This window comes from Bombina bombina, chromosome 11 (genome assembly GCF_027579735.1).
Source record: "Bombina bombina isolate aBomBom1 chromosome 11, aBomBom1.pri, whole genome shotgun sequence".
Classification (NCBI taxonomy): domain Eukaryota; kingdom Metazoa; phylum Chordata; class Amphibia; order Anura; family Bombinatoridae; genus Bombina; species Bombina bombina.
The window spans coordinates 5645665-5661813 of NC_069509.1; the positions used below are offsets into that span (position 1 = coordinate 5645665).

General features: G+C 41.1%; 1 protein-coding gene across 3 annotated transcripts in view; it reads left to right on the forward strand.

The window, feature by feature from the left end:
* The window catches only part of PHKG2 (phosphorylase kinase catalytic subunit gamma 2), an 87060-nt gene extending 80937 nt beyond the window's left edge, over nt 1–6123 (forward strand). For 2 of the 3 annotated variants that reach the window (XM_053694733.1, XM_053694735.1), the window contains exon 9: nt 5540–6123. In XM_053694733.1, coding sequence (XP_053550708.1) covers nt 5540–5800 — 261 coding nt within the window. In that variant the 3' untranslated portion in view covers nt 5801–6123. The remainder of the gene's footprint in view (nt 1–5539) is intronic. The other variant, XM_053694734.1, reaches the window with a different exon arrangement.
* Nucleotides 6124–16149: the final 10026 nt, after the last annotated feature.

A 16149-nucleotide genomic window follows, 5' to 3' on the forward strand; every position in this document is an offset into this window, starting at 1 on the left:
TCCGGAATAGAGTGGGAGGAGCCTAATTTTGCGCCTCAGATGCGCAGTTAGAATTGCAGAGAAGTTCATGCTGCTTCTCATGGAGGGTCCTGCTGCTGTTTGAGGGCCTTATAGAAGCTATATTCCCCCAAATCTGATCCCTAAGGGCAGGTAGGGCCACAGCAAGGCTGTGGCAAGGTGCTGTACTAATTTTAACCAGGTGTTAGCTTTAGGCTGCACCGGTTTGGGCTTAAGGGGTTAATCGTTTTGCAACTTGTGGTGCAATCTTATTAAGGCTTTAGGTACATACATTTTTCACTGTTTTGTAAAATTGTGTGCTCTTTTTATCTCTTAAAGGCACAGTAACGTTTTTTTCAAATTGTGTTTTTTATTTGATTAAAGTGATTTCCAAGCCTGCATGTGTATACTACTAGTCTGTTAAACATGTCTGACACTAAGGAAAATCCTTGTTCAATGTGTTTAGAAGCCATGGTGGAACCCCCTCTCAGAATGTGTCCCACTTGTACTGATATGTCTATACACTTTAAAGATCATATTGTTGCACTTAAGAATGTGGCCCAAGATGATTCTCAGACTGAAGGTAACGAGGGTAGCCCGTCTGCCTCTCCCCAAGTGTCACAACCAGTTACGCCCGCGCAAGCGACGTCTAGTACCTCTAGTGCGTCTAACCCTTTTACATTACAAGACTTAGCGGCAGTCATGGATAATTCTCTTACAGCCTTCTTATCTAAACTGCCCGCGTTACCTGCAAAGCGTGATAGCTCCGTTTTAAGAACAGATTATGAGCATTCTGACGCTTTGGTAGCCGTATCCGATATACCCTCACAACGCTCTGAAGTGGGAGCGAGGGATTTGATGTCTGAGGGAGAAGTCTCTGATTCAGGAAGGGTTCCTCCTCAGACAGATTCAGATACATTGGCTTTTAAATTTAAACTAGAACACCTCCACGTTTTGCTTAGGGAGATATTAGCTACTCTGGATGACTGCGACCCTTTGGTGATCCCAGAGAAATTGTGTAAAATGGACAAGTACCTAGAGGTCCCTGTTTACACGGATACGTTTCCGGTCCCTAAGAGGATTGCGGATATCGTTACTAGGGAGTGGGATAGACCAGGTGTTCCCTTTGTTCCCCCTCCTGTTTTTAAGAAAATGTTCCCCATACCTGACCCTGTGCGGGACTCGTGGCAGACGGTCCCTAAGGTGGAGGGGGCTGTTTCTTCACTTGCTAAACGCACAACCATACCAATTGAAGACAGTTGTGTTTTTAAAGACCCTATGGATAAGAAGTTAGAGGGTTTACTTAAGAAATTTTTTGTTCAACAAGGTTTTCTTCTCCAGCCTATTACCTGCATTATTCCTGTAACTACTGCAGCTGCTTTCTGGTTTGAGGCGCTGGAAGACTCGCTCCAGACGGAGACCTCATATGAGGAAATTATGGATAGAATTAAGGCTCTAAAGCTAGCTAATTCTTTTATCACTGACGCCCCTTTCCAAATAGCTAAGTTAGCTGCAAAAAATTCAGGTTTCGCCATTTTGGCGCGCAGGGCGCTATGGCTAAAGTCCTGGTCGGCCGATGTGTCGTCTAAATCCAAGCTTTTGAACATCCCTTTCAAAGGAAAGACCCTCTTCGGGCCTGAATTGAAAGAGATTATTTCAGAAATCACCGGAGGAAAATGCCATGCTCTCCCTCAGGACAAGTCCTTTAAGACAAAGAACAAAGCTAATTTTCGTTCCTTTCGTAATTTCAGGAACGACCCGCTTCATCCACTCCGGCTGCAAATCAAGAGGGTAACGCTTCACAGCCTAAGGCAACCTGGAAACCTTACCAGGGCTGGAATAAGGGTAAACAGGCCAAAATGCCTGCAGCTGCCAACAAGACAGCATGAAGGGGTAGCCCCCGATCCGGGACCGAATCTAGTAGGGGGCAGACTCTCTCTCTTCGCTCAGGCCTGGGCAAGAGATGTACACGATCCTTGGGCGTTAGATATTGTAGCCCAGGGATATCATCTAGAATTCAAGGGTTCTCCTCCAAGGGGGAGGTTCCACATTTCTCGTCTGTCTACAGATCAGACAAAGAAAGAGGCGTTTTTACGCTGTGTAGAAGATCTACATACTATGGGAGTGATCCACCCAGTTCCAATCATGGAACAAGGGCTGGGTTTTTACTCAAACCTGTTTGTGGTTCCCAAAAAAGAGGGAACTTTCAGACCCATCCTGGATCTAAAAATTCTAAACAGATTCCTAAGAGTCCCATCATTCAAAATGGAGACCATTCGGACAATCTTACCAATGATCCAGGAAGGTTAATATATGACTACCGTGGATCTAAAGGATGCATACCTACACATTCCTATCCACAAAGATCATCACCAGTTTCTCAGGTTCGCCTTTCTGGACAAGCATTACCAGTTTGTGGCTCTTCCTTTCGGCTTAGCCACTGCTCCCAGAATTTTCACAAAGGTGCTAGGGTCCCTCCTGGCGGTTCTAAGACCGCGGGGCATAGCAGTGGCGCCTTACCTAGACGACATCTTAATTCAGGCGCCGTCTTTCCAAAGAGCCAAGTCTCACACAGAGATTGTATTGGCCTTTCTGAGGTCTCACGGGTGGAAAGTGAACATCAAAAAGAGTTCCCTTTCCCCTCTCACAAGGGTTCCCTTCTTAGGGACTCTAATAGACTCGGTAGAAATGAAAATATTTCTGACGGAGGTCAGAAAATTAAAACTCTTAACTACTTGCCGAGTTCTTCATTCCATTCCCCGGCCATCTGTGGCTCAGTGCATGGAGACAATCTGATTAATGGTAGTGGCAATAGACATAGTCCCTTTTGCTCGGATACACCTCAGACCACTGCAACTATGCATGCTCAAACAGTGGAATGGGGATTATGCAGATTTGTCTCCTCAAATTCAGTTGGACCAGGAGACCAGAGATTCTCTTCTCTGGTGGTTGTCTCAGGATCACCTGTCTCAGGGAATATGTTTCCACAGACCAGAGTGGATCATTGTAACGACCGACGCCAGTCTGTTAGGCTGGGGAGCGGTCTGGGACTCCCTGAAAGCTCAGGGCTTATGGTCTCGGGAAGAAAAGCTTCTCCCGATAAACATTCTGGAACTGAGGGCGATATTCAACGCTCTTCAGGCATGGCCTCAACTAGCTGCGGCCAAATTCATCAGATTTCAGTCGGACAACATCACGACTGTAGCTTACGTCAATCATCAGGGGGGAACAAAGAGTTTCCTAGCGATGACGGAAGTAACCAAGATAATAAAGTGGGCGGAGGATCACTCCTGCCAGCTCTCAGCAATTCACATCCCAGGAGTAGACAACTGGGAGGCGGATTTCCTAAGTCGTCAGACTTTTCACCCGGGGGAGTGGGAACTCCACCCGGAGGTGTTTGCCCAGCCGACTCAGCTATGGGGCACTCCAGAGTTGGATCTGATGGCGTCCCGTCAGAACACCAAACTTCCTCTCTACGGGTCCAGGTCCCGGGACCCCAAGGTGGTATTGATAGATGCTCTAGCAGCGCCTTGGTCCTTCAATCTGGCTTATGTTTTTCCACCGTTTCCCCTTCTCCCTCGTCTGGTCGCCAGAATCAAGCAGGAGAAGGCTTCGGTGAATCTGATAGCGCCTGCGTGGCCACGCAGGACTTGGTATGCAGACCTAGTGGACATGTCATCTGTCCCACCATGGACACTGCCAATGAGGCAGGATCTTCTAATACAGGGTCCGTTCAAGCATCCAGATCTAGTTTCTCTACGTCTGACTGCTTGGAGATTGAACGCTTAATTCTATCAAAACGTGGTTTCTCTGAGTCAATTATAGATACTCTGATTCAGGCTAGAAAGCCTGTCACCAGGAAAATCTACCATAAAATATGGCGGAAATATCTGGGTTGGTGTGAATCCAAGGGTTACTCATGGAGTAAGATTAGGATTCCCAGGATATTGTCTTTCCTCCAAGAAGGATTGGAGAAAGGATTGTCCGCTAGTTCCTTAAAGGGACAGATATCTGCTCTGTCTATTCTTTTACACAAGCGTCTGGCAGAGGTACCAGACGTTCAAGCGTTTGCTCAGGCTTTAGTCAGAATCAAGCCTATCTATAAACCTGTGACTCCGCCATGGAGTCTAAATCTAGTTCTTTCAGTTCTTCAAGGGGTTCCATTTGAACCCTTACATTCCATAGACATTAAGTTGTTATCTTGGAAAGTTTTGTTTCTGGTAGCTATCTCTTCTGCTCGAAGAGTTTCAGAATTATCTGCCTTACAGTGTGATTCACCTTACCTGGTGTTCCACGCAGATAAGGTAGTTTTGCGTACCAAACCCGGTTTTCTTCCTAAAGTTGTTTCTAACAAGAATATTAACCAGGAAATAGTTGTTCCTTCTCTGTGTCCTAATCCTTCTTCGAAGAAGGAACGTCTGTTACACAATCTTGATGTAGTTCGTGCTTTAAAGTTCTATTTAAAAGCAACTAAGGATTTCAGACAAACATCCTCCTTGTTTGTTATCTATTCTGGTAAGAGGATAGGTCAGAAAGCGACTGCTACCTCTCTTTCCTTTTGGCTGAAAAGCATCATCCGTTTGGCCTATGAGACTGCTGGCCAGCAGCCTCCTGAAACAATTACTGCTCATTCTACCAGAGCAGTGGCTTCCACATGGGCTTTCAAAAATGAGGCTTCTGTTGAACAGATTTGTAAGGCAGCGACTTGGTCTTCACTGCATACTTTTTCCAAATTTTACAAATTCAATACTTTTGCTTCTTCGGAGGCTATTTTTGGGAGAAAGGTTTTGCAAGCAGTGGTGCCTTCCGTTTAAGGTACCTGTCTTGTTCCCTCCCTTCATCCGTGTCCTAAAGCTTTGGTATTGGTATCCCACAAGTAAAGGATGAATCCGTGGACTGGATACACCTTGCAAGAGAAAACAGAATTTATGCTTACCTGATAAATTACTTTCTCTTGCGGTGTATCCAGTCCACGGCCCACCCTGGCTATTAGTCAGATAGATTTTTTTGTTTAAACTACAGTCACCACTGCACCCTATGGTTTCTCCTTTTTCTTCCTAACCTTTGGTCGAATGACTGGGGGGTGGAGCTAGAGGGGGAGCTATATGGACAGCTTTGCTGTGTGCTCTCTTTGCTACTCCCTGTAGGGAAGGAGAATATCCCACAAGTAAAGGATGAATCTGTGGACTGGATACACCGCAAGAGAAAGTAATTTATCAGGTAAGCATAAATTCTGTTTTTTTGGGTTTCATGTCCCTTTTAATATTGATTTTAGGCTGGTGGTCAGTAAAATCAGACAGTTGGTGTGCCCATTAAATAGATCCTGCAGTAATCACTGACCCATGGACTCTCTCCTGTTCACTCCCTCAGGCTCCTCTGACACCAGTCTCCCCTCTGATCCATATCAATAAATGGAGAAATTAGTGAATTTTAGTAAATGAAATCCAATAAGATAGGAGTAGAAGAGGGTGTTAGTCTAATAGCACAGACGATAGAGTTTTGTGTGTATGGTCACTGACTGTCCCCTCTCTATTTGTTCCAGATAGCAGCGTGGGCAGCACTCGCCTGTGTGCACATCTTGGTCCGGTGGCGACGAGCTCGGCCTGTGACCAGTGAACTACTAACCCGCGACCCATATGGGGTGAAGGGTGTACGGAGGCTAATTGATGCCTGTGCATTTCGTATCTATGGCCACTGGGTGAAGAAAGGAGAGCGGCAGAACCGGGCTGCACTCTTTCAGAACCAGCCTAAAGCGCTCTTATTGACCATGGGTGACGAAGACGATCGAGATGCGGAGTTCTGAGTAACAGGATTTCTTCATTCAGAACCAACTCGTATTTTTGTCCGTGGAGCGAGAGTTGTTACAGGGTGCTGCTGCTGATGGTACGGAGGAGAGCAGCTCTCTTGCAACTGTTATTTCCTCATAATTTTAGGGAAAAGAACTGGTGACTTCCAGAGATTGTCTGTCTCATGATGGGGCAGACCCTGAGTATCTACTGACCATGGGCGGGGCAATGGACCTATCACATGGTGTAGACCTCAGTGACTTATTTTTATGTTATGTATTTTTTGTATTTAATTTGTGGCATTGTTCTTCTGTAATATAAATAAATTGTCCAGATTACAGCGGCTTTGTGAATCACTACAAATTCTGCTTCCTTGCAGTATACTGTCAGTTTTTCCAGTTTTCAGAATAGGAGGTGCAGACTTCACAAGGCTAACCCTGCCACATATACCTGACCCTAACTGACCCTAGCAGATGCTGCAAATCAGTGAAACCGTGGCAAAATGTGTCTACTCCACTACCACGTGTGAATTGGCTGCTACAAATAAATGTTAAAATGAGTTTGGTGATTCAAAAGCAATTTAATCAAACAAGATGTTAAAGGGACAGTCTACTCCAGAATTTGTATTGTTTAAAAAAATAGATATTAATCCCTTTATTACCCATTCCCCAGTTTTGCACAAAAAACACAGTTATATTAATATACTTTTTACCTCTGTGATTTAACTTGTATCTAAGCCTCTGCAAACTGCCCCCTTATCTCAAATCTTCTGACAGACTTAAATTTTAGCCACTGGCGTGACCACAATGTTATCTATATGACACACATGAACTAATGCCCTCTTGCTGTGAAAAACTATGAAATGCATTCAGATAAGGGGTGGCCTTCAAGGGCTTGGAAATTAGCATATGAACCTCCTAGGTTTAGCTTTCAACTAAGAATACCAAGAGAACAAAGAAAATTGTATGATAAAAGTAAAGTTGTTTATCAAATGATATCATGATAATCATGAAAGTTTAATTTTGACTACACTGTCCTTTTTAATTGAAATATTTTTTATTGAACATTCTTTTCAATACACAATTAGTAGGAGCGGAAATACAGTATATAAAATACAAATAGTTCAGATCCATTTCTCAGTCTGTATAAGGTTATCGCATCTCCATGCTAATTGCTCCTTTAGTTGATCAACATTGTGTATTTCAAGCTAGAGCTCTAATAAGAGCATAAATTTATACTCTGTATGTTCTACGTAAAATAACAATAACCTGATTCACTGTACGCCTACATCTAATTATTTATCATTAAACATATTTCAATAACTGTGTGTTCATAAAACATCCACTGAGCTCACCTTCACTTCTCTTCTATTAACATCCACATGATACCTGCTATCCCCGCCTCATATATATGCAAACCTATCCTATATACGTTTTTCATGTAAAATTCAGTAGAACCAAACTTTGTTGAAAGACTCCACTGTATCCTGTATATATGCAGCTGATTCGTATATGTCAGGGTTTTTTCCCTGTTGTGTTTGCCATGTGCTGCTGGCAGCCATTTTACTCACCTCTCTTGCTGACTATGGTGCATTGTGGGGGATGCTGCTCAATTCCTGCACTTCCTTTTATGACCAGACTGGTGTGCATCATCCATGTGAGACTGGATGTAGTCTCAGAATTGTGATGTCATCACTTATTATTTAAAGGGCCTCTGTTCAGTATGCTTTGCCTTTGTGTTGTCTCAGACCTGTTTGTGAGAGTTCCTGTGTATTACCTGGCTGCCTGATGTCCTTCCTGGTTCCTGATCCCTGGCTTGTTCCTGACTCTGCTGTTTTCCTTGTTCCTGATTCCGGCTCGTCTGACTATTCGCTTTGGCTCCTGACTCTGCTCGTCTGACTACCAGCTCTGGTTTTGACTTCTGGCTTGTTATTTGACTTGTGGACTTTTTATTATTTTTTGCTATTAATAAAGGTGTGATTATTTTTGCACTTCTCATCTCAGTCTGATTCCTGGCACCCTGACAGTACATACGAAATATATTCTTAATCTTACCCAACACCTCCAGCCATTCAGGCACCCCCACTTTCCAGTGCTTAGCTATAGAAATATGAGTCACTGTACATAAAATTCTAATAAACGTGTTTATGGATGAGTTAAATCTTGGGTCTCTGTCATTCAGCAAAGCCTGCATCGGAGTTAACATTATCTGGTCATCTAGAATGGAAGTTAACAGCTCAGAAAGGTCAAGCCACACTCTCTGTACTCTGGGACACTCCCACCACATATGAAAATATGTCCAAGTTGTAAACAGCCCCTATAGCATTGCCTAGTACCCCCCCTAACCATATGTGCTGTTTTTAAAGGCGTCAAGTACCAACGAAATGTAGTTTTGATGGTATTCTCCCTTAGATCAGCACCAAGCAAACCCCTGTTGGAATTAAAGAAAATTTGGTTCCATTCCTCTAGATCTAATACTTTGCCTATATCAGCTTCCCATTGGAGGATAACAGCAGATTTCGATGTTGCACGAGTCCCCTGAGTGGAGAAATATAGCTGTGAGACTGCCTGTTTTTGCCTGTGTGTTGCACTGCATAACTTCTCGAAGGTGGTCTTAATCTTAAGTTCTGGTCTACCACTAGTATATGTACGAATAGCCGATGTTATCTGTAAATATAGAAACCATGGTAAGCGTATGGGGTCGAGTTTCTGTTGTAGTTGATTAAAAGTCATAGTCTTCTGACCGTCAAGAAAGTCAGCTATGCGGTATAGATCCTTGTGTGCCCATTTGTCTATCAGTCGTCTGGACTCCTCTGGCAATATGTATTTCAGAGGTTTACTTAAAGAATTGATGGGTAGTAACACTCCATTTCTATTAGCCATTTCTATTTGCTTAATCGCTGTCTTACTAGTCGGGTGTTGGTAGCCCTTTTTACTCTTATAAATTTCCTTATTCCATACGACATCCTCTGGGGAGTCCAACCCCTCTATAAAAGCTTCTAGTTTGGGCCATAGTACATCATCTTGTGTCCTAATCAGTAAGGAATTTTGTGCTAGTCTGGCACCAAATAATAGTCTGCCAAACTGGGAACTCCCACTCCCCCCAGTTGTCTATGTCGGGTAAGCACATCTTGAGGAATCCTCGCGTGTCTAGAGTCTCTAAAAAATTTATGCAAATCTACTTGAAGATTTTTAAGGTCAGATTTATCTATTTTAACGGGTAAAGTTTGAAACAAATACAAGATTCTCGGGAGGATATTCATCTTAATTGATGACATTCTACCATACCAGGAGAAGTTATATTTCTTCCATTTTAGTAAGTCTGACCGTATTGATTTAAACATAGGGATGTAGTTTGCCTTGTATAATTGTGTGGACTGTTTCGTTAATTTGATCCCCAAATATTTTATATCATCCTTTACCCATTTAAAATCAAAATTCATTTCTATCAATTTGGCAGTATGATTTGGTAGGTTTATCAGTAGCGCTTCACATTTGTCTAAGTTTATTTTATATCCCGAAATATCAGAATACTGTTGTATGATCTTGTATAGGTTAGGGAGAGAAATGAGTGGCTTAGTTACCGTTAATAATAAATCGTCAGCAAATAGGGTGATTTTATGATGAAAATCCTGCAAGTGCAGCCCAGTAATATCTGGGGAATTTCGGATATTGCCGCCAATGGTTCAATACAGATCGCATTGAGGAGGGGTGATAGCGGACAGCCCTATCTTGTTCCATTTAGAATTCTGAAAGTTTTAGATTGATGACCAATTGCTCTAATGTGTGCCGTAGGATTTGAGTATAACCCCCTAAGTGCTGTCATGAACGATCCACTAAATCCTAGTTTTGTGAGAACAGTATTCATATATATCCAATATACTCTCTCGAACGAGAGAGGACCAGAGAAGGAATCCTTTTATGGTGTAAATAGTCAAGAATCGTGATCATTCGTCTTATGTTGTCTGGGGCTTCCCTATTTTTAATAAATCCTACTTGATCTGGGTGAATGATTGAGGGCAATATATGTTTCAGGCGATTAGCTAAGATTTTGGTCACAATTTTAATATCTTGATGTATTAATGATATAGGCCTATAACTAGAGCATACTGTAGCATTCCTACCTTTCTTTGGTATTCCTATTATTTTGGCCTGAAGGAGGTCGTCTAGTATCGACTGGCCTTCTAGAATATGATTAGCGAATTTGACTATATGGGGGATCAAAATGTGTCTGAAAAGCCTATAATATTTTCCCGTAAGTCCATCAGGGCCCGGGGCTTTCCCTGGTTTAAGTTCTTTTATAGCTGTCACCACTTCAGCCTGTGTTACGCTAGCATTCAATGTATCTTGGTCTTCTGTGGTCAAATGTGGTAATTTGGCTTGCTTTATGAAACTTCCAAGGGATGCATGTGTATGGTCATTAAATTTAACCTTTTTCCCGTCATATAAGTCTCTATAGTACTTGGCAAAGGTGTCTACAATTTTTTGTGGGTGAGATGTAATGTGTCCTGTTTCAGTTTGTATGTTAGGGATAGACATTGTTTGGTATTCATCTCTGATTCTACTAGCTAGGTATTTATTTGGTATGTTTGCGTATATGAAGTAATTTGTTTTAAGTCTTTGGGCTGTCCTAATTGAATTATCATTTAATAATGTAAGTAAGTCTTTCTTTTTCTTTAGCAAAGTTTGTAAGATAAGTTGGGAGTTAGTCTGTTTGTGTTCTCTCTCCAAGAGATTTATTTCAATTTGAAGGTTTGTAAGTTGTGTGTTAGTCTTTTTCCTATAGGTAGCTTTTTCTTTGATTAAAAGTCCTCTAATCACTAATTTATGTGCTGCCCAAACAGAGATCAGATTCTCGGTCGAGTCTGTGTTAATCCTCCAGTAATCACTCATCTCCTTTAACAAGTTAGCTTTAGTCATGGGGCTTTTCAAACACGCTGGGTCAAAGGACCACGTCTTAGCCCTTCCTGGTTCTGCAATAGACCCTAACTAAAGTTGTGTGATGGAGTGATCTGACCAAACACACATATGTATGTTTGCAGAGTGTAATATAGGTTGCAATTTTTGGCTGATAAATACATAATCAATTTTTGTGTTGCATTTGTGTGCCGAGGAGTAGTATGTAGTGTCCGTTGTGTCTCCGTATAACGTCACCCATGCATCCTGTAAACCATGTGACGAGATTAGCTCGGCAATTTTTTTGGCTATACTCTGCTGTTGCAGTTTCTTCTTTGTTAAACCCGCGAGCCCTGATTTCCCCAATGTCGCTAAATCTATATTAAAGTCCCCTGCCAAAATGATTCTTGTTTTAGACCAATTTGTAAGTAAGTTAGATATATGTCTAAAGAAAACCTGTTTTTCATTTGGCGCATAAATGTTGTACAGTAAGATTTCTATACTCTGCATGCATCCCCTCAAGATTATATATCGACCCTCTTTGTCTCTTATTGTGTCCCTGTGTTCAAAGTTTAGAGATGTGTGCACCAATATGGATACTCCCTTGGTCTTAGTGTTTGATGTTGCATGAAAGTACTGTGAGTACTCCCTGGACCAGTATTTTGGTATCTGAGCCTTCAAGAAATGAGTCTCCTGTAGATACAGAATATTAGCTTTGAGTTTTTTATATTGTGTTAAAGCTGTTCTCCTCTTTATGTCTGAATTGAGACCTCTCACATTATGTGAGACTAGGTTAATTCCAGGGAGAACTAATACCATGGCCGTCGATTGGTTTCATGTTGATTCTTACCTAAAGCCTGTCCGTCAGCCTCTACCCCCTCGACCAAACAGTCTAACTCACTATATCTCTGTAAAACAAACATTCTTCTATCATTTGTCCACTGGTCTCTCAGTGGAACCTCTATTTGGCGTACAGTGATACTGGTACAATTCAAAACAGTAACATTAATGAACATAAATCAGTGCATAACATCGAACCGTGGAAATAACAATACATAACATATAATCCAGTGTAGGAGGTGATATAACTCTTCTTATTATATTAAATTATGTCTCTATAGGTCATCTAGTAAACATATAGCAAATTCAAATAGTTCCTTACAATTCTCTGAAAATATCATTATTCGCATTATCTTTTGTATTAGTTGTGAGATTTTCTTCCCAGTCCCCATCCTTGGCTTAGTGCTGTTCTTGATGCGGTTCTGTTCAGCTCCCTTTTAAATGTAAAGTCAGGTTTTAGGACGCTTGTTGTTAACTTTTGTCCAATTTGACTTTTTGTGGTTTTGGGTTGGAGCCAACTCTCCTGTTTTTTCCATAGGACCCGTATCTGGGGGGATTTCCGGAATCTCCATACCAAATATTCTGCATACCTCAGGAATCTCGGTGATTGTCTTGATTGAAGTAATTTTCCCGTCTTTAAGTATGTTGAGGCCAAAGGGAAAACCCCATCAATATGGAATTTGATGTTTTCTAATTAGTGATGTTAAGGGGCGTAATCTGCAAAGTCCTTATGCTTAGATCTTGAAAGAACTACACCACATTCCCCTGAAATTTAAACGTGGGACTCTTCCTTGCCGCAGTTAAGATTTTTTCTTTATCAGTAAACCTGAGAAATTTGACTATCACGTCCCTCGGTGGTAAATCTCTTTGAGGTCTGGCCCTCAATGCTCTGTGGGCTCTCTCAATCTGGTAATCTGCATCTTCTGTGCCCAATGTGATAGCTTTAAAGAGATTTTGCAAATAGGGGAGCAGATCTATTGAATTGATAATCTCTGGTAAACTTTTTAATCGGATATTAGATCTTCTATCACGATTCTAAATATCTTCTATCTTATCTTGAAGATCTATCAGTTGTTGCTTTTGAGAGGACACAGCTTGCGACATGACAAACACATTCTCCGCTAGGTCATCTTTGTCATTTTCTAAAGATTCTACTCTGTTCCCAATTTCAAGCATCTCAGTTTTAAGATCAGACAAACTGCTGGTAACAGTAGCATGGAGATTATCAATTTTATCCCACAATTTCTCAAAATTAGTAGCAATGTCCTGTTTTGACACCAAAATGTGAAGATCTGCCTTGGTCGCGGCTGTTTGGGCATCCAATGAGTCGCCTAGAACAGGATCTGAAAGAGATTCGTCTTCTGTATCCATTATTATGGAATCTGGTTATTTATGAGTTGTGGTGGGTTTAAGATATGTGTCCATAGAATTAGGTTTAGCTGGTTTATCTGCTTTAACTCTTCTGGAAGACATTCTGTATGCTTGTATAATGGCAGAGTAACCTGATTCTAATGTCTATTTGTGCTTGAGGTGTAGTGAAGCACCCTAGTGCCCTTCAAAGAACAATGTAATGCCTGTTGTCTTAGGGGCTCAGTTACAGCCTTCTCTCATTTAGTAAGGAAATAGCTGGAGTTGCCACTTTAAAAACACTTATTGTTGTTGCCGTTGCTATTCCTCTATCCTCTGTTAAGGTCTGCCCCTCAAAACACGTTACACAACTTTCACATGGCCTGTTATAGAAGTTTCTAGCTATCCAACGTTATTTGTCAGATGTATGCTGCAGACATTCTGCTAGTGCCCTCCTGTCTCTTTATATTCATGGACATAGGTTTCATAGCGGGTATGCATATTTGCATGCATAATGCCTGTGTTGCAGCCAAAATAGGAGAGTGTCTTTTCCTATTATGGAATGATTTTTATTGTAATAGCGCTTTTCGTAGCGCTTTTCATTCAGGGCCTCTCAGCCTCTCTTGTATCCTCTATGCATTAATCATATCTCCCCCAATAAAGCAGCTTACCATATGGTGTCCGATTAGTGTAAATTTGCTCTGGGGTGTCCGCCGTGTTCACAACCGTCACTATCGACTTCTGAGTTGTCCCGTTGTAACTTTAAGCTAACTGCGTAGGCTCCCAAAGATGGCGCTTGCTTGCGTTATCACTTTCTCCAGATCGCCACTTGTTGCTTCTTGCGTGGAGTCCTGCGCCTTAATCTCCCCAATATCAGTAGGAGGTAATGTCCACAACCAGAATAGTATGGGTTTATCTCTCACATCTCGATTCTAGAGCTTTGGCCACCTTTCTTTGTATATACCTCACCGGAGCTCAGTTCTCACATCCATCTATGTGCGCTGCTCGGCTCCGCCCCCTCTACACTGTCCTTTTTAAAGAGACATTCAAGTCAAAATTAAACGTTCATGATTCAGATAGAATCTGCAATTTTAAGCAACAATTTATTTACTTCCATTAACAAAATGTGCTCAGTCTTTTTATATTTATACACACAGAATATACGTCTATGCATTTGTGATTGGCTGATGGCTGTCACATGATACAGGAGGAGTGGAAATATACATAACTTTGACATTTGTCAGAAAAAAATCTACTACTCATTTGAAGATCAGACTAAATGCTAATGTGTTGTCTTTTTATTATGCAGTTGTTGTTTATGCAAATCTACTGTATTTACTGGTCCTTTAATATATTCAAGAAATTTTCAAACTTTTCTGATATGATCATAAAATAATTGGTATAGTATATTATATGTCCCTAAATGGTGTGAATAAAAGCAAAAGACTGTAAAACTGACACTAGCAGTAACCTGACACTAATATCAAATGGACGTACTGACACTAGTAGTAACCTGACACTAATATCAAATGGACGTACTGACACTAGTAGTAACCTGACACTAATATCAAATGGACGTACTGAGACTAGCAGTAACCTGACACTAATATCAAATGGACGTACTGAGACTAGTAGTAACCTGATACTAATATCAAATGGACGTACTGACACTAGTAGTAACCTGACACTAATATCAAATGGATGTACTGAGACTAGTAGTAACCTGACACTAATATCAAATGGACGTACTGACACTAGTAGTAACCTGACACTAATATCAAATGGACGTACTAACACTAGTAGTAACCTGACACTAATATCAAATGGACGTACTGACACTAGTAGTAACCTGACACTAATATCAAATGGACGTACTGACACTAGAAGTAACCTGACACTAATATCAAATGGACGTACTGACACTAGTAGTAACCTGACACTAATATCAAATGGACGTACTGACACTAGTAGTAACCTGACACTAATATCAAATGGACGTACTGAGACTAGCAGTAACCTGACACTAATATCAAATGGACGTACTGAGACTAGTAGTAACCTGATACTAATATCAAATGGACGTACTGACACTAGTAGTAACCTGACACTAATATCAAATGGATGTACTGAGACTAGTAGTAACCTGACACTAATATCAAATGGACGTACTGACACTAGTAGTAACCTGACACTAATATCAAATGGACGTACTAACACTAGTAGTAACCTGACACTAATATCAAATGGACGTACTGACACTAGTAGTAACCTGACACTAATATCAAATGGACGTACTAACACTAGTAGTAACCTGACACTAATATCAAATGGACGTACTGACACTAGTAGTAACCTGACACTAATATCAAATGGACGTACTGACACTAGTAGTAACCTGACACTAATATCAAATGGATGTACTGACACTAGTAGTAACCTGACACTAATATCAAATGGACGTACTGACAGTAGTAGTAACCTAACACTAATATCAAATGGACGTACTGACACTAGTAGTAACCTAACACTAATATCAAATGGACGTACTGACAGTAGTAGTAACCTGACACTAATATCAAATGGACGTACTGACACTAGTAGTAACCTGACACTAATATTAAATGGACGTACTGACACTAGTAGTAACCTGACACTAATATCAAATGGACGTACTGACACTAGCAGTAACCTGACACTAATATCAAATGGACGTACTGACACTAGCAGTAACCTGACACTAATATCAAATGGACGTACTGACACTAGTAGTAACCTGACACTAATATCAAATGGAAGTACTGAGACTAGCACATTTTCAAACTTTTCTTATATGATCATAAAATAATTGGTATAGTATATTATATGTCCCTAAATGCTGTGAATAAAAGCAAAAGACTGTAAAACTGACACTAGCAGTAACCTGACACTAATATCAAATGGACGTACTGGGACTAGTAGTAACCTGACACTAATATCAAATGGACGTACTGACACTAGTAGTAACCTGACACTAATATCAAATGGACATACTGACACTAGCAGTAACCTGACACTAATATCAAATGGACGTACTGAGACTAGTAGTAACCGGACACTAATATCAAATGGACGTACTGACACTAATATCAAATGGACGTACTGACACTAGTAGTAACCTGACACTAATATCAAATGGACGTACTGATACTAGTAGTAACCTGACACTAATATCAAATGGACGTACTGACACTAGTAGTAACCTGACACTAATATCAAATAGACGTACTGACACTAGTAGTAACCTG